Genomic DNA, 18,701 nt, shown 5'->3' with positions numbered 1-18,701 from the left:
ACACCTGGCTAAATTTTTTTGTAGAGACAGGGCCTTGATATGTTGCCCAGGCTGGTCTCAAGCTCCTGATCTCAGACAATCCTCCTGCCTTTGCCTCCCAATGTGCTGGGATTACAGGCATGAGCCACCATCCTCAGCCTTATTTTTTTTTTCTTTTTAATACACTGCTAGGTTAGCCCATAGTGCATCATATTATTAACACTTTTGACTTTAAAAATTGCTTACCTCTAATGGATTTCTTTTTCTTTTTTTGAGACAAGGTCTCAGTCAGTTGGAGTGCAGTGTCACAATCTCAGCCTCAACCTACCGGGCTCAAGCAGTCCTTCCATCTCAACTACCAGAGTAACTGGGGCTACAGTTTCCACCACCATGCCCGGCTAGCATTTTTGTAGAGGTGGGGCTTTCTAATGGATTTTTAATGTGAGCTTCTTCTGTCACATGTTAAATCCTAATAGTTACTGGTACTTAACAGAGCTAGAGGTAAAAACCAGATAACCCACCACTGAATAAATGAGTGCCTCAGTGGTCCAGGACCCTCAAACTGGGCCTCGTTGGGCGTCTCTAGGACTTGTTGGGAGTCTCTAGGACTTGTTGGCACCTTTATTTGGAAGTCAGGGTAGAAAAAACAGCTTATTTATTCTTCCTTTCCTTTCCCCTAGAATATTTCTATTCTCCTGAAGCAGGGATGAGTTGGTTGCTCGTTTTTAGATTATGGAACTCTTGCCGGTGTATTTTTCTGGTTTCCCTTTGTTTGGGTCAGAGGCCATGATAGGGCAGATGCGGTTCAGGCTGGCAGTTATGACCTGTGCTCTGCAGTAGCTTCTCTCTGAGGTTCTGTGTAGCCAAATTTTAAAACACTGCTCTGAGTCATGCTGAGATTTTCCATGAGGCTCTGGTGGGGAAGGGACACGAACTGATTCATTAAGTGCCTATTATGCTGCACACACTTCCATTACCTCATTTAGTCCTCCCGACAACCTGATGTGGAGGATGGTTTTATCTTCATAAGAAAAAAGGAGTGCTGACAGCTCAGTGACCAGGCTGCGGCCATGTACACAAGGAGGTGGAGGAACTGGGTGCTATAACTCCACCAAAATTTTCTTCTCTTCCCAAGCTGCCTTAAACAGTGCAGAATGATTTGCTAATTGATTGGTTGAAACCCTGTTTTATAAAGTGGAGTGTGTTAAAATACGGATGCAGATGACGGGAACTGCTTGCTGGCTTTATGGTATCCTCAGCACTGCATTCACGATAAACAACAGGAGAATGAGACTGTGTTGATGATGTGCAGAATAGGAGGTCTTCGGGAGCAGCCCTGGCTGGCTGCTGAAAGGCGTTTTTCTTTTTTTTTTTCTTTTTTTTTTTTTTTTTTGAGACAGAGTCTCACACTGTTGCCCTTGGCTGGAGTGCAGCACGTGGCTCGATCTCGGTTCACTGCAACCTCAATCTCCCAGGTTCAAGCGATTCTCCTGCTTCAGCCTCCCAAGTAGCTAGGATTACAGGTACCTGCCACCATGCCCAGGCTAATTTTTTTTTATTTTTAGTAGAGACGGGGTTTCACTATGTTGGCGAGGCTGATCTCAAACTCCTGACCTCATGATCTGCCCCGCTCAGCATCCCAAAATGCTGAGATTACAGGCGTGAGCCACCGCGCCCGGCTGAAAGGCATTTTTCTTTTTCTTTTTTGAGACAAGGTCTTGTTCTGTTGCCCAGGTTGGAGTGCAGTGGTGCGATTCATAGCTCACTGCAGCCTGGACCTTCTGGGCTCAAGCGATCCTCCTGTCTTAGCCACCCAAGTAATTGGGACTACAGGCATGAGCCACCACGCCTGGCTAATTAAAAAAACTTTTAGCAGAGATAGGGTCTCCCTATGCTGCTCACGCTGTTCTTGAACTCCTGGGCTCAAGTGATTCTCCCACCTCCACCTCCCAAAGCGCTAGGATTACAGGCATGAGCCACCATGCCTGGCCCATTTTTTCTTTTTAAGCAACATGACAGATTAACTAAAAAAGAAAAACCACTGGTTAAAAAGTTTATTTCAGGTGATTAATTGAAAAAACAAATTGATTAATAAAGGCATTTTTAAAGGATCTAAACTGTATTGGGTTTAAGTTGTAATTCTTAAAGTGTAATCAGAAGGCCTATTAAAACTATAACTAAGAAAATAGAAGTCATTTGTAATTAGACAATAATTAAAGGCAAGTACATGCCCAGTGATTTTAAAGTGCTTGAAAACAATTAGTTTTCTTAAGTAGGTTAAATATCTGGGTTACAAGCTTGTTTACACTATTAATTTACTTAGCAAACCTGTTCTTCATAGATGATGCAAAGTTGAACTTTAGTTTGGCTCTCTGAATTATTACAAGTTCTAACTTAACTGATATCCTTTAAAAAATACATTTTTACATTAATTCTTTTTAATTTTAAAAGTATTCTTCTTTTCTCTCTGTTTTCCTTCCTGAACAATTCAGTCCTAGAGGCTATTAAGTGGGATGAGCAAGGTGTTGGCCCGGCCCAGGGGTATCAGAGCCTGAGTAGGATGAGAAGGTCTTTACCTAGGAGGGAGGGTCTCGTGTGCTGTGTCAGAGCCCAGGAGAGGTGAGAAGGGCATCCATTGCTTCTGGGATGCCCTTCCTGTATTGATTGGTTGAATATAGGAGGATTGATGAAATAAGTATGTTCAGGATAGTGGCTCCCAGCAGCTCTCACGGTTGAAGAATGTCACAAATATTGGAAAGGAGACAGCTAGAATTAACCTGGTGATGCTAGATTGGAATCAGAAGTATTTGGTGTGAATGCATGGATTTTAATAAGGACCTATAAAAATAGCAATAAAATCTTTGCAAAAGGCATGCATGCATGTGTATTTATATACATATGTGTGTGCACATACATACACACATCTGTTTCCTAGTTCTGTTCATAGTAGAGGAGGAGGGTGCCTGGGAACAGCAATATTCCAATAGCAATGAGTGTATCAGGTTTCCAGATCTTGGCTTCTGCATACCATTTTCCACTAAAAGGAACCCCAGCTGCTTGGAGAAATGGCTGATTATAGGATTGGAGCAGGAACGTTTAACATGAGCCTGGAACATCTTGGGTTAGAAAGCAAAGAAGTCTTCAAAGAGTGATGAAAACTTGCCAGAAGGACCCAGAGTCAGTTAGAAGGGGTTCCAGACTCAGGCCAAATCTGAGTTAATTTCAGAATTTAAGAAGTGATAGTCATGGAGAGGCCGGGCGCGGTGGCTCAAGCCTGTAATCCCAGCACTTTGGGAGGCCGAGACGGGCAGATCACGAGGTCAGGAGATCGAGACCATCCTGGCTAACCCAGTGAAACCCCGTCTCTACTAAAAAATACAAAAAACTAGCCGGGCGAGGTGGCGGGCACCTGTAGTCCCAGCTACTCGGGAGGCTGAGGCAGGAGAATGGCCTGAACCCGGGAGGCGGAGCTTGCAGTGAGCTGAGATCCGGCCACTGCACTCCAGCCTGGGCCACAGAGTGAGACTCCGTCTCAAAAAAAAAAAAAAAAAGAAGTGATAGTCATGGATTAGAACCTGTTTAATAAAAAAGAAAGCTTAAGCATTTTCACACAGCTTCACCTACTTTGTAAGAAATAAATTCAGCATTTGAAGAATGGGTTCTTTAAATTGCAAAGTACTTCTTCAAAAATACTTACTGATTACAAAGGAGAAAAAGAGCAACTTTCTAATGGAGAGGCCTGGCAGATGCCACCTTACTTATTGATTACAAAGGAGAAAAAGAGCAACTTTCCAGTGGAGAGGCCTGGCAGACGCCACCTTAACCAGGTAATCCCAGCAGTGGGACAAATTGAAATCATGCCACCTGCTAGGATGCAAAGAGAACACACCATTCCCTCTGCAGTGTTCCTGCCAAGGCACATGACCTGAATCTAATTGTGAGGAAATGATAGACAAACCTGGTTTGAGTGACATTCTACAAAATAACTGGCCTGTGATCTTCAAAAATTTCATGGTCGTGCAAGTCAAAGCAAGACCAAAGAACGATTCCAAACTGGAGGAGACTGGAGAGACATGTAAATGCAACATGTGATTCTGATCTGGATCTTTTTACTATAAAGGCCATTGCTGGGACAAGCGACGAAGCTTGCGTGGGGCTTGAGGATTTAATGATAGAAATGTATCAGCGTTAATGTTCTGATTTTGATGGTTGTATTATGGTTATGTAGGACTGTGGTTTGGTTTTTGTTGTTGTTGTTTTTGTTTTGAGACAGAGTCTGGTTCTGTCACCCAGGCTGGAGTGGTGCAGTGGCGTGATCTCAGGTCACTGCAACCTCCGCCTTCCAGGTTCAAGCAATTCTCATGATGCCTCAGCCTCCCGACTAGCTGGGATTACAGGCGTGTGCCACCATACCTGACTAATTTTTGTATTTTTAGTAGAGATTGGGTTTCACCATGTTGGCCAGGCTGATCTTGAACTCCTGACTTCAAGTGATCCCCCCGACTCAGCCTCTCAAAGTGCTGGGTTTATAGGCGTGAGCCACAATGCCTGGCCCAGTGGTTTGGTTTGGTTTTTGGGAAAACACATACTGAAGTATTCAGGGTGATGGGGCCTGAAGTTGGCAACTTCCCCTCAGTGGTTCTGGGGAGAGACAGTTCTTTGTACTATTCTTGCAAATTTCCCTAAGTTTGAGATTGTTTCAAAATTTTAAAATAATTTAAAAAGTATTTTTTTGTTGTTGTTTGTTTTTTTTTTAGACAGAGTTTCACTCTTGTTGCCCAAGCTGAAGTGCAATGGCGTATTCTCGGCTCACTGCAACCTCTGCCTGCTGGGTTCAAGTGATTCTCCTGCCTCAGCCTCCCGAGTAGCTGGGATTACAGGCGTGCGCCCCCATGCCCAGCTAATTTTTTGTATTTTTAGTAGAGATGGCGTTTCATATGTTAGCCAGACTGGTCTCGAACTCCTGACCTCAGGTGATCTGCCCACCTTGGCCTCCCAAAGTGCTGGGATTACAGCCGTGAGCCACCGCGCCCAGCCAAAAAGTAATATTCTTGCCTAAAATTTAAATCATGAGAAGTACATAAAATTAAATGTTCTCTATTTCTTATTTTAGCCTCCTCTTTTAAGCATTTTATTTATGTATGTATGAATGTATATGTAATATATGTTGTAGGTCATATTGAGTATTTATGATATGCTAAGCACAGGCACACTGTATTCCTGGGAATTACAATGGTCATCAGTCAAAAAGAACAGTCCCCCTACCCCTGCCATGAGAGCTGCATGACCTTGTGTTATTTGGAGAAGCCATCATTTCTTTAAGTTCTCTCTCATGAGAAGCAGTGGAATGTGGTGGTGGTAGGAGCTCAATCTCTATATTTGTATCCCAGCCCTGCCAGCAACTGTGCTGAAATCTTACTCAACCTCACTGTGCCTCCACCTCCTTATCTGCAGGCTGGAGATGTGTCTCCTCACTCTTTAACAGAGCTGTTGTGAGCAGGACACGTGGTGATACACGTAGGGTGCTACACTTGTGGGTGGCACATGGCAAGCACCTGGTAAATGGTAGCTCCCACTGAGGGACGTTTAGGTTATCGTTCGCACTTTTATAAATCTAAAAATTGCCTTGTATACATTTTTGCACACTTCCACTTAAGAATCTTTAAAAAAAACTTGGCTACCTTTCTGTTGTGAAGTTTTGCTTTTAGTGGCTTTGTTAGTTTGTTAAGAGTGCTGTGAAAAACTAGATGGAGAATAGAGAACATGTGTCTGAAAGTCTGTGCCATATAGGGCTGTAACTTGAGCAGTATGAGATAGGAAATGCTGGCTTACTTCCAGATTTTTCTCTACTCAAGAGTTGGCCTACTAACATTGTTGTTTTTATGTGATGATTGGTGCATTTTCTTTTTCTTTCTTTTTTTTTTTCTTTTTTTTGGGGGGAGGGGGACAGGGTCTCACTCTGTTACCCAGGCTGTAGTGCAGTGGCATGATCATGTCTCACTGCAGCCTCGACCTCCTGGGCTTGAGTGATCTTCCCACTTCAGCCTCCTGAGTAGCTGGGACTAAGGCGTACACTACTACGCCTGGCTAATTTTTTATTTTTTGTAGAGACGGGGTCTTGCTATGTTGCCCAGGCTGGTCTCCAACTCCTGGACTCAAGCGATCCTGCCACCTCGGCCTCCTGAGTAGCTGGGATTAGAAGTGTGAGCCATCACACCCAGCCTCCATTTTCAAATACAGGTTGAGAATCCCAAATCTGAAAATCCAAAATGCTGTAGAACCCAAAATGCTCCAAAATCTGAAACTTTTTGAGTACCAGCACGATACTGAAAGTGCTTATTGGAGTATTTCGGATTTCAGATTTTCAGATTCAGGATCCTCAACCAGTAAGTTGCATGCAGCTATTTCAGAATCCGACAAAATTTGAAACACTTCTGTTCCCAAGCATTTCAATAAAGAATACTCAATTTGTAATACCATTTTAGAATAGTTAGGTGAGCTTTGCTCAGGTTTGAAAGGGTCATGTAATGTTAATCACTAGGAAATACTTTTGTCTCAAGTAGTGTAAGCCAAGAAAATACTGTTTTGAGAGTTTTGAATGTCAGAAAAAGGAATAATATTAATTCCTACTTCATCAAGTTGAGTTAAAGTCATTTAATTTGATGTTTTCTTTCTGTATACCCTGCTTGAAAAACCAGAATAGACTTTTAAAACCTCTAAATGTGTATGTTTTTGTTTTTGTTTTTTTTTTGACTTTGGCAGACCTATTTTGCAAATGACCAACTTTCTATTATGAGTTTTTAACAAGAATGTTGCCACTTGTTACTTTTCACATTTGAAATAATCAAATAACTTATTTTTAGGGTATTATAATTGCAAATAGATTGTGGTTTTCTGCAGTTAGTGGAGGAATGTAAATAAACCATTGCTGTTGTAACTATATATAAACGCATGTAGGACAGGAGATGTGCTTGAAAACTGTGAAGCAAAAAGGAGTCCATCTTTCAAAAAGAGACAGCCCATTTCTTTAAGATGAATCTGATGTATGTGTTGCCTCAAGATAACGAATGACTTGTTTCTCGGTTTTGAAATACATAGCCCACAGTGTTGGATAAACACCTTCATAACTTCATGAAGACCACAGTATTTCTTCCATGGCACCAGCCATAGGGATCCCTAGTCCTTGAAGGTGTATCAGAGGAGTCCATGTGTCAAGTGCCTGCTGGAAGAGGGCCAGGACTGGACTGCGTGGAGGGGATAACGGCAGGTGGAAGGAGCTCTGCTCTTGGCTGTCCACCTCAGAGCCTGCACTATTGGGTATCTCCAGAGTTACAGCTTATCTGCATTGCTTTCATCCGTCTTATCTCTACACTTTTTGTCTTTTCTTGCTAGCCCTTTCCTTCTTGCCCAGGTTTTCACTAACATTTGATCTAACACACTTGAATTTAGTGAGGAGGACTTCAGGCCTATTGTCTTAGACTATGGTAAGGCCAAGTTCTTGTTGAATGGGCTCCAGCCTTGCAGGTTGCATTAGCTCACTAGCAGGTTTCAGAAAATGCTCACCACTGATCATCAGCCTGTCTTGTTGAGTATAGTAGAGAGAAGTAGTTGTTGGTGATCACGTGTTGGTGAACAAACTTAACTGATAGCTCAAAACAAAACCTATTTTTGGTTCTAAGCTATGGATGCTTCCCAGCCAGGTGTCAGGACGCTCTGTTGCATCACAAAGACCTAATATGTCACAGCATGCCAGGCTTCCCCCAGGTCCAGGGTCTGGCCCACCCCCTTAATGGATTCCCACCAGGGTTGCTTCTGGCTCTATGACCCACTTTCCTCTTTCCATCAGTTCATGTCCTGCCATTTGCCCTACCGTAACAGAAGTCACCTTCATGAGAGTACTCCTTGCGTCTGCTTTAATCTCTTCCAGGTATATCGTAAAAATGCAAAAATGTGCAAGTCTGTGGTAAAATAGAATTGGAAAAACAGCCTAAAAAACTCTTTGATTACTTTGATAGATACCACTTATGGTAATTCTTTAGTTGTAATAAGTTCTGTATTTAAGATGAAATTTTGAGACCCAGTGTTTTCTTTCCTTATACAGCCTTAGGTTCAGTCATCAGAACAGACTCATGTGGTGAGGCCTTCTGCTTCTGCCAATTTTGTTTTGTTTTGTTTTCATTTCCCGCCACATGGCAGGTGCTGCTGAGAAGTACCTTCAGGAACCACTGAATATTCTAGCCCCATCTTTCTAAGGGTTTGGTGATCTGTAATGCTAAAAGGGTTTGGGCTGTTAGTCACAGAGTGGGAGGAGGGTGTCCAGCATCGGCGTGGGCCTCTAGTTTTTCTTTTATTGCACCTTATGATGTGTCTGTTTTGCTTTTTCTTTCCTTCTTCAGTTTTCCTTCTCTCCATCTCCCCACCCAAATAGCATCACCTTCCTCAGCCCTCTACTTTTTATCCCTGTTCGCTTCTTAATAAATGAAAGAGAATCAAAAAGAAAGAGACAGCAAAGAGAAAGGAGAAACATCTTATAATGCAGAGTTTTCAGCAAAATACTTAACTCTGTGCCTTTATATGCCACTACATATCTTTAATTTTTAGAGGATATGAATATTTTGTCTTTTGTATTTCATAAGCCATCTGTACTGTGTTCAGACTCTGGGTTCTTTGTTGTTAATTATGGGAGAAGGAGGTATAGGGCAGGAACTTTTTACATACTTGTGAATTTTGGTCAGTCCTGTGAAATATAAGCCTCTGGCATTTATTCACGGACCATTAGGATAAACCACGCATGTAGGTTCAGTTTTTTTTTTGTTTTTTTTGTTTTTTTGTTTTTTTTGCCGTTGTTGGGATGCTGTGGCCAGTAGCCAGGGCCAGTCATTCCAGATTCATCCCCTGCCACTCTGGTCCCCAGGGACTAGCAGAGTTCAGACAGGGTACATTTTCCTGCCTATGGACCTGCCCTTCTGCTTCCTCTGTCCCACTGCATTCCAAAAATGCTAACAAGTGACTAGCAAGTGTAAATTTTACGTGTTGCAAAGCAGTTGTGGAACTTGGGTTTCAGTGTTTGCACCACTATTTGTAAGTAGGATGTTATCTCTAAATGATACATGTGTAACCGACCCAGGGGGGCTGCCTGGCCTCCTTGATCCTCTTCTATGAGAGTAATTGACTCTGGTAGTGACAGAGCTGCCTGCGGCTATTAAGAAGCTCTGCTGTACTTATGCCACCTGCTATTGTTCTCTCTCTGCTTCTGCTGCTGCTTTTTCTGTTTTTAATAAGTTGCCAATTACTTGGTTTTTATAGGGATACCAACAGTTCACTGAAATGGGCATAGGAAAAATGTAGTTGATTTCTAACCTTCAATTTCATTTATCCAGTGAAATTAATGACATTAAAAACTTTCCTCAGTTATTCCGAAAGTACAGGTACATTTTTATTTTACTGAACATCATTGTTCAGTTTTTCCATTTTGAAGACAGTATACAGCTATGTAGCTAAGAGCAGTTTGCCCAACATATGTTAATTTTCACAATGATAATCTCAGGTGCGTTCCACAGATGTGATCTAATAAATTGATCAACTGTTCCTGACCACTACTGAGCCACACTGGAGTGTGCTGAGTTCCTACCTCATAGTGGAAATTGTCAGGATCTTTTGTCTGTTGTGTTCACTGATTACCTCAAGCACTTAGTAGAAGTCAAAAAATATTTGTAGCATTGTAGTAAGCAAACAAATGCAATTAAGTAGATGGTGTTCACAGATTATCTATTAACATAAGGTGAGACCAAAGTTTTGTGCACCAGTATTGAAAGGGATTACTTGGTATTGGCTAAGGTCAGAAGATTACTGATATTCTAGATATGCGCTGATTCTGTGGCTTATAGATTAAGAAAGAATTTAGATATATTAGTGTAATTACTGAAAATCACTAGAATGGTCAGCTGATGGTTTGTCCATAGAAACACTAATCATCATCAACCTAGAAGCTTTAGGATCTAGGTGAAGTCCATTACTGAATCTTGAAAATGAGTCATTAATCTGAAAATTGACAGTTAAGCATTGAGCATTTTTAAGAAAGTAATTGAAAAAAATATCTGGAAACTACCACTACCTAACGGTAATACTAGTTTTGTGACATTCTTGGTTTACTATATTATCTAATTACTTTAAAAATGTAATTGAAAGTGTTGGAGCGTTTATCATCTAGAAAGCATTTTATTCTAAATTAATCAAAAAAGTTTTGAATCCAAAAGTACAGTCAGTTTCAATTCTATTTTGATTTGCAGAACCCACCAAGTGAATTTAGGCAGCCAGAAGGGATTTTGATTATTGGGAAAGTCTTTTTGGGTTCTGAGGTGAAGGTGGATTTTATTCTTCTCATCTGTCATGACGAAGGGGTGATACACGCAGTCGTAGTGGCTAACACGGTGAAACCCCGTCTCTACTAAAAAATACAAAAAACTAGCCGGGCGAGGTGGCGGGTGCCTGTAGTCCCAGCTACTCGGGAGGCTGAGGCAGGAGAATGGCGTAAACCCAGGAGGCCGAGCTTGCAGTGAGCCAAGGTGGCGCCACTGCACTCCAAGCTGGGTGACAGAGTGAGACTCCGTCTCAAAAAAAAAAAAAAAAAAAAAGAAAGAACGCAGTGGAGCCACATGCTGGCTTCCGTTTCCAGAGCTACCTCCTGGGCCTTTACCTCCTCAAGCCTCAGTTTTCTCAATTGTACAGTGAACTTCATAGAATTTACTTCAGGAAAGTGAGGTTTACACATTTAGGGCAATGTCTAACACATAATGAGCACAGAAATATGTTTGTTTTTAAATGTTTAATGTTTTGTTTTTTTGAGCATGGAAATATAAATATAGTTATTAAAATATCTGATTTCTGTATGGGATGCTCACTCAAGAACGTACTGGTGTAAGTATATGATTAGGTCCTGTTTCTAAACATCAGCAAAGTTTTGTCTTTTTTATTTAAATGATTCCCTGTTTAAGAATACAATTTTTAAGAGTATACCAATATAGTACCAAGAGAAAATACTAGAAATGTGGGACTAGACCTAACAAGACCTTCATGGGAGAAAATGTAAAATTATATCAGAAGACATTAAAGTAAAACCTAAATAGAGCTTTGTCATATTCATGGTTAAGAAGGCTCAATTATTTTTTAAAAAGTCAATTCTTCTTGAATTGGTATATAAATTCAAGGTAATTCCCATAAAAACCCCATGCTTTTTTTCTGAAACTTGATAGGCTGGTTTTAAAATTTACGTGGAAAAGAGGAACAGGAACAACAAGAAGGAGGATTTAACCTGCGAGATCCCTTACTGTAAAGCTGTCGTAACGAAGGGCAGTGTGGTGTAGATGCAGGGGCTGAGGTGGGTCAGCGTGTAAGTGGGAAGCCCAGACAAGTCCACCATGCGTACATGGACTCTTGCTCTGTGGTGGAACTGGCCTGACAGTCAGTAGGGAGAGGCGACAGTTGACACTGCAGTTTACTGGGGGAAATAATGGACTTTTTGACAAGTGCTCTGGGATACTTGATATGGATTGCGTTAGTCTCTTAAGCTGCCATAACAAAATACCACAAACTGAATGGCTTAACACATCAGACGTTTATTCTCTCACAGTTCTGGAGGCTAAAAGTCCAAAATTACTCTACCTCTGAAGGCTCTAGGAAGACTTGCTCCCCATCTCTTCCTAGCCTCTGGTTGCTGGCAGTCCTTCACGTTCGTGCCTTAGAGCTGCATCACTTCAGTTTCTGCCTCTGTCTTCACATGAATGTCTTTCCCTTGTAAGGATCAAGTCATACACCACATACAAAAATAAATACCAAATGGATTCGGATAAATATGAAAAAAATTATTTCTAGAAATAAATATAGAAGAATATTTATGACCTTGGAGCAGGGATGATTAAACAGGATAACATGGCCGGGCACTGTGGCTCACGCCTGTCGTTCCAGCACTTTGGGAGGCTGAGGCAGGAGGATGGCCTGAGCTCAGAAGTTCATGGGTGGTATAGCAAGACCTTACCTCTACTGTTGTCACACCACTGCATCCCAGCCTGGGCAATGGAGTGAGACCCCATCTCAAAAATATATATATAAAAAATAAAATACACATAACAAGAATGAAAAAGTTGATACATGTTCATTATATCATAAGAATTTAAAGTCACAAATTGGCCGGGCGCGGTGGCTCAAGCCTGTAATCCCAGCACTTTGGGAGGCCGAGACAGGCGGATCACGAGGTCAGGAGATCAAGACCATCCTGGCTAACCCGGTGAAACCCCGTCTCTACTAAAAAATACAAAAAACTAGCCGGGCAAGGTGGCGAGCGCCTGTAGTCCCAGCTACTCGGGAGGCTGAGGCAGGAGAATGGCGTAAACCCGGGAGGTGGAGCTTGCAGTGAGCTGAGATCCGGCCACTGCACTCCAGCCCGGGCGGCAGAGCGAGACTCCGTCTCAAAAAAAAAAAAAAAAAAAAAAAAAAAAGTCACCAAATGACACTATGGCCATAGTGAGAGAGAAGCTAGGAGAATATATTTTCAGCACATGTAATCAACCTAGGATTTATATCCAAAATACAGTGCAGAACTCCTACTAATCAATAAGAAAAAGACCTAGTAGAAGAAAAAAAATGTACAAAAGAAACAGATTTCACAGTAGAGAAAATCCAAATAGCTAATAAATATGGAGGGGGAAATACAACTTAATAAGTAATCAAGGAAATGCTAGTTAAACAACAATGAGGTCCCATTTTATACTCATCAAATTGGCAAAAATCAAAAGAATTAAGAAAATACCGGCCAGGTGCAGTGGCTCACACCTGTAATCCCAGCACTTTGGGAGGCTGAGGTGGGTAGATCACGAGGTCAGGAGATCGAGACCATCCTGGCTGACACTTGAGACCCCATCTCTACTAAAAAAATACAAAACATTAGTTGGGCGTGGTGGTGGGCACCTGTAGTCTCAGCTACTTGGGAGGCTGAGGCAGGAGAATGGCGGGATCCCAGGAGGCGGAGCTTGCAGTGAGCTGAGATGCACCCTTGCACTCCAGCCTGGGCGATAGAGCGAGACTCCATCTCAAAAAAAAAGAGAAAATACCAAGTTTTGGTGTGGATATGGAATAGTAGGAGCTTTTACTCTTCTGGTGGGAGTGTAAATTGTTTTAACCACTTTGGAAAACAGTGTAGCAATGTCTAGTAAAGTTGGAAAACATGAACACTGTATGAGCCAGCAGTTTCAGTTGTGGGCTAGTAACCTACCCCACAGAAGAACTGTATGCACGTACAGGAGGCATGCCCTAAGATGTCTGCAGCAATGTGACTTGTCGTGGCAAAAATGGGAAACCTTAATGCTCATCAGTAGGCAAATGGATAAATACAGCGTGGCACTCTTTACATTTACATGAATATTAGGGACATAGCATTGTGTGAGAAAAACAAGTTGCAGAAGAATAAAGTAATAAAATTCCACTTAGGAAATTCAGAAATACATAAACTGAAATGTTGTTTAGGTTACCAAGCATGGTGCGGTCAATCAAGGGAGTACTAAGCATTTGGTTAAGGGGGAAGTTAACGCTTGTGGAGTAGGAAAAGGTGGGATTATACAGGCGGCTTCTGAGTACTGGAAAGGTTCTATTCCTTAAGCTGAGTGGGGGGGTCTATAAAAGTTTTTTCACATGTATTAAATATGTAATAAAAATTTTTCTCCAGAAGTTTTATTATTTTTTAAGAGTGGAAAAATAACAGAAATGTCATCTCCATCCAAAAAGTAATTCAGGCACTGAGCACTTATTTTTAAGTGCGTTTTGAATTCTTTGCGAATGAGAGATGCCTGAAACATGGAAAGGAAGGACCTAGTGATCCTTGTTTGTCCCATGACTTTGGCATTGAGAGGCTTCTGCCACTATAGACGTGACAGTGTATCTCAAGAGCAGGCTGAAGGAGGTTTTAGTGGCACGTGAAAGCATAGTCACATTTTTATCAGAGCAACAATATGCCTATCCCCTGTTCATTTTATTATTATTTTGGCAACTAAGTAATTGAGCCAGATGGAAAATGTTTCCCACATTGGGTTCTCTTTCAGCTTTCATGCATGTCAGCCATTTAATTTTACTGTTCCTGTTCTCCTAATGATAAGACTTCAAATTGTGAATAATTGGCTAAGTGAGTCCAATTTATTCTCTAGAACAGAAACTTCTAAAGATAGCTTATACCTACTCCTTTCTACCAGTATCCATTTAGTTAATAGACAGTAAGAACAAAATAATAAAACCAGCTTTTATTTCTTCCTAGACTGTCTGAACGTGCAGTCATCTAGCAGTTGAAAAGGCCCAAACCTTTATCTCACCATAAGAACATGGGCTTAGAAATCAGACAAACCAACCTAGAATCAGGCCTCATCTCTGCCACTTACTATGAGTAAAACTCTGTAATTTACTTAAAGGCTCTGAACCTCAGTTCAGGACATGGTAGTAGTTCTGCCATTGGCTTCCCAGAATGGTGGCATTCTTACGCTAACCTGCCATGGCATGCATAAGAAGCATACCCCCAGTGAGAGGAGCCCCTGGTGCAGTCACTAGTTGTGTATCTCAAGAGATTTTCACTTGAACTCTCTGAGCCTCGGTTTCCTCTTTTGCAAAGTGGGAAGAAAGACTTCCACCTCTCAGGATAAAGAGATATGCAGGCAGGGCGCAGCGGCTCATGCCTGTAATCCCAGCACTTTGGGAGGCTGAGGTGGGTGGATCACGAGGTCAGGAGTTCGAGACCAGCCTGGCCAAGATGGTGAAACCCCGTCTCTACTAAAAATACAAAAATTAGCCAGGCGTGGTGACGGGTACCTGTAATCCCAGCTACTCTGGAGGCTGAGGCAGAGAATTGCTTGAACCCAGGAGGTGGAGGTTGCAGTGAGCTGAGCTCTCACCGCTGCACTCCAGCCTGGGCAACAGAGCGAGACTCTGTCTCAAAAAAAAGAATGCAGATGTGAGCACAGGTATACTTGGTGACCTGCAAACTGCAGGCCCTGCATCACCACTGTTGGAGACCCTGTACCCTTGCCTGCGGGATGCCCGCCTTGTGCCTTCCCCCCAACCCCCAGGCTGCCAGAGACCTTGCTTCCTTTCCCCACCTGAAAGGGTTTAACTGTAAAACAGAGATGGAAATATCTGTGGTACTAGTTCACTACACAGATCAAGTAGTCAAGTGAGATGAGATGGACAGTGAGTATGAAAAAGCTGTCATCTCTCAGATTCTATGGGAATATAGGCACAGATGATGCTCATCCTAACGCCAGGCATTGGCCCCCTCACTGAGCAAGCCTGGTAATGTTATTTGTTCAACATGCAAAGTTTGATATTTAAAAAACGCTTTGAAAGTTACATGGCTTGGACAGTCTTTTTCTTAAAATTGGTAAGAGAGTTTGTGTATCAATTTCTGCTTCTTTATTCATTGAAAACTGTTAACACTTTGATAAAAATTATTTTCTTCACCATTCTCTATACACAGCTTTCAGTAGTTAACTCTGGTGTAGAATCTAAACTCATTTACTCATTTGCCCCTTTGACTGTAGTGGAGATGGTGTTAGGGCTTAAATGAAGACTGGCATTGGAAACTATTAACATTGTTGGTAGCAAACATTCATTGATACCCATCTTTCCTAGAACTTAATTAAATTGTAAGGAAGATATTCTTTACCTGTCACCTTAGTCCGGGAACCTGGAAATATGCTTGACCAGAGTTTCAAAACCTTGGAAATGATATTTGGGGCTGGGTAATTCTTTGTTATGGGGGCCATCCAGTGCATTGTAAGGTGTTTGGCGGCCTCCTTAGCGTTCTACCCACTAGATGATATTAGCACCCCGCCACCCTAGTCTTGACAGACAGATGTCTCGATATATTGTCAGATGTCTCCTCAAGGGCAGAATCATCCTTCCTGAAAACCACTGTCTTAAACTCTTGTTTTTTACTTCCCTCCCACATTTAGTCAGTTACCAGCCCTTTTAATACTGCTTCCGGAATATCTTAGTGAGATTTCTTCTTCTTCGTCTTCTTCTTTTTTGAGACAGGATCTTGCTTTGTCATCCAAGCTGGAGTGCAGTGGCATGCTCATGGCTCATTGCAGCCTCAGCCTCCTACGTAGTTGGGACTACAAGTGTGTGCCACCACGCCAGCTAATTTTTTTTATTTTTTGTAGAAACGAGATCTTGCCATATTGGCCAGGCTGGTCTCTAACTCCTGGACTCAAGCGATTCTTCACCTTGGCCTCCCAGAGTGTTGGGATTACAGGCATGAGCCACCATGCCCAGCCTCTTCTTCTTCTTTTTTTTTTTTTTCTCATTGTTCGTGTGTTAGTTCGAGTGCTTTCCCCATGCCTGAACTATTCTAGTAGTTACCAGGAACCCCACCTGTATTGAGTAACTGATAACGTGGTGCTTTACATATATCATTTGTTGTCCTTGCCATAAACTTACTGTGGCTCTCTGGGTTGTAAGCAACCTAAACCCAGCTCACACTTTTAAACCCAAAGAGGATCTTAGAGGCCTAAGATACTAGGAAGCCTCTGACTCCTCCTTTCTCTATATTTTACGGACGTGCTTGCACGTGCTTCGCTTCCTTGTCCTTAGAGCCGGCGTCCCAGAACGGGAGAGCAGAAGGGTGTCTCCAGGAGAACTCTGGCAGCAGTCCTTGGAGGGGCCAGTTCTTCACCAAAACTGTTAGGGAGATATCCTCATTTTATATGTCAGGAAATTGAGGCTCTGGGAGGGAGGAACCCTGTGCCCCAGGCTACACTGTGGCTAGTGCTGGCAGACTCTGACTGCAAAGCCTGAACACTTCGTATTACTGTGTGCTGCTTCCTAACTCCTCTTTCCTTTCGTCTGTCTCTTCTCCTGCTGGTTGGTCTTCCTGATTTCAAATGTTCACTTTTGCAATTACAAACGTGGTTGTCTAATTACTTTGCTTAGTAGGTGCCTTCTGTGGTTACTCACCAAGATGAAGTTCAAATTTAGCCTGAAAGACAAAGCCCTTTATATTTGACCTCGCTTATCTTGGAGTTATAGATTTACCTCCTGTCATTTACGTAGTTGTACTTCAGGCTTCAGCTACCCAGTGCTTCACAACTTAATGCTTTTGCTTCTGCAGTTTTCTCAATATTGGGGAGTGGTCAAGATCACAGGCCCTAGAGAACAGATGTGGCTCTACCACCTACCACTTCTGTGACCTTGGACCCTGCCAGACGTGCTCTGCCCACTGCATCCTGTTAGCTGATGCCTGTTCAGGATGCAACATGGCCCTCACTGGAAAGCCTAGCCTCTTAACCATTTCATTCTTAGCCTCTGTACATAGTGCTGTTAGCACTCTCCTTAGTGAGTATCCTTATTGCCAGCATTTATTATTTTTTAAATGCATATCTTTGGGAACAGATTAGTTTGGAATTTTTGTTGTCTTTGGGTATGGACACAGTCCAAGGTTGTGATCTCAGTGTACTGAGTTTCTACATACTTCCAGCATGCATAGTTTCCTCTGTGGCTGAGCAGCTTTGCTCCTGCCTCTTGCCCTTCAACAGCTGGGTGTTTCTTTTTTGTTTGTTTTTAATTATTTTTATTTTTTATTTTTTAAGACACAGTCTCACTCTGTCGCCCAGGCTGGAGTGCAATGGTGTGATATCCTGGGTTCAAGCGATTCTCGTGCCTCAGCCTTCCAAGTAGCTGGGATTATAGGCATGTGCCACCATACCCAACTAATTTTTTGTATTTTTAATAGAGATAGAATTTCGCCATGTTGGCCAGGCTAGTCTCGAACTTCTGACCTCAAGTGATCCGCCCACCTCAGCCCCCCAAAGTGCGAGGATTACAGGCATGAGCCTCCGCACCCGGCCTTAATTTTTAAATTGAATTTCAGTTGCCACATGTGGCTAGTGGCTACCATATTAAACAGGTCAGGTCTCAACTGTTAATGATAGCTTAACCTTCTTGTTAAATGAGACTCTGTGTCTTCTCTAGTGTATAACTTCTGATACTCTCCTTCCTCTCTTTTATGGAAAACTTTTCTATATTAAGACTTAAATGCCTGCTGCACCTGGAGTAATAAACTTGTGGGAAAATTGAATAAAGTACTAATGCCACTGAACTGTACAGTTAAAAACAGTTAAAATGGTAAGTTTTATGTTATATATATTTTACCAAAATGAAAAGTCAAAGAGTGCATGGCGAAGGGACACAGCCTGCAGTGAGAGAGACTGTCAGAGAGGCTTTCACAGAGGAGGCGGCGCCCTGAGTCTGAGAAGTATTGATATAAGCAGTGACCCTGGGAATAGAGATGACAAATGGGTTCCTAACTTGGACCTGAAGGGGTGGGAGAGCAAGTGGGGTCAGGCTCTGGTGTGGCAGACTGAGGAGGTGAGACTTGGCCCATCCAGCCACAGGAAGCCATGGAGGGATTTTAAGCAAGCAAATGGCAAGTTTGGATTCCATTTCAAGAAAGATCACTCTGGCTGCTCTGTAGAAAATGTATCAGAAGGTGGCAGAACTGGATCAAGGGAGACATAATCAGGCTAATAACAATCACAGTGATAATAATAGCAGCTAACATCCCGCGGCGCAGTGGTTCAGGAGGAAATGATGAGCACCTGGGAGGCTGTGTGGAGTGCGGTGATCGCACAGCTCGTAAATGATGGGGTTTGGAAAGATGCCAAGGTTTCTGCCATTTGGGGAAGTCTTTA

At 42.4% G+C, this 18,701-nt stretch overlaps 1 protein-coding gene across 13 annotated transcripts in view; it reads left to right on the top strand.

Annotated features, from left to right (window-relative positions):
* The window catches only part of TNRC6B (trinucleotide repeat containing adaptor 6B), a 298,093-nt gene that overhangs the window by 156,567 nt on the left and 122,825 nt on the right, over positions 1-18,701 (top strand). Inside the window, exon 1 of one of the 13 annotated variants that reach the window (XM_031656267.1) lies at positions 6,119-7,906. The exons of the other annotated variants lie outside the window; for them this stretch is intronic. Coding sequence (XP_031512127.1) covers positions 7,800-7,906 — 107 coding nt within the window. The 5' untranslated portion in view covers positions 6,119-7,799. Of the gene's footprint in view, positions 1-6,118; positions 7,907-18,701 lie in introns of those variants that run through there. 13 annotated transcript variants of the gene reach the window in all.

Source organism: Papio anubis, chromosome 16, assembly GCF_008728515.1.
Source record: "Papio anubis isolate 15944 chromosome 16, Panubis1.0, whole genome shotgun sequence".
Classification (NCBI taxonomy): Eukaryota; Metazoa; Chordata; class Mammalia; order Primates; family Cercopithecidae; genus Papio; species Papio anubis.
Note: the sequence above shows the minus strand (reverse complement) of the source record. Positions and strands in the feature narration are given on the sequence as shown.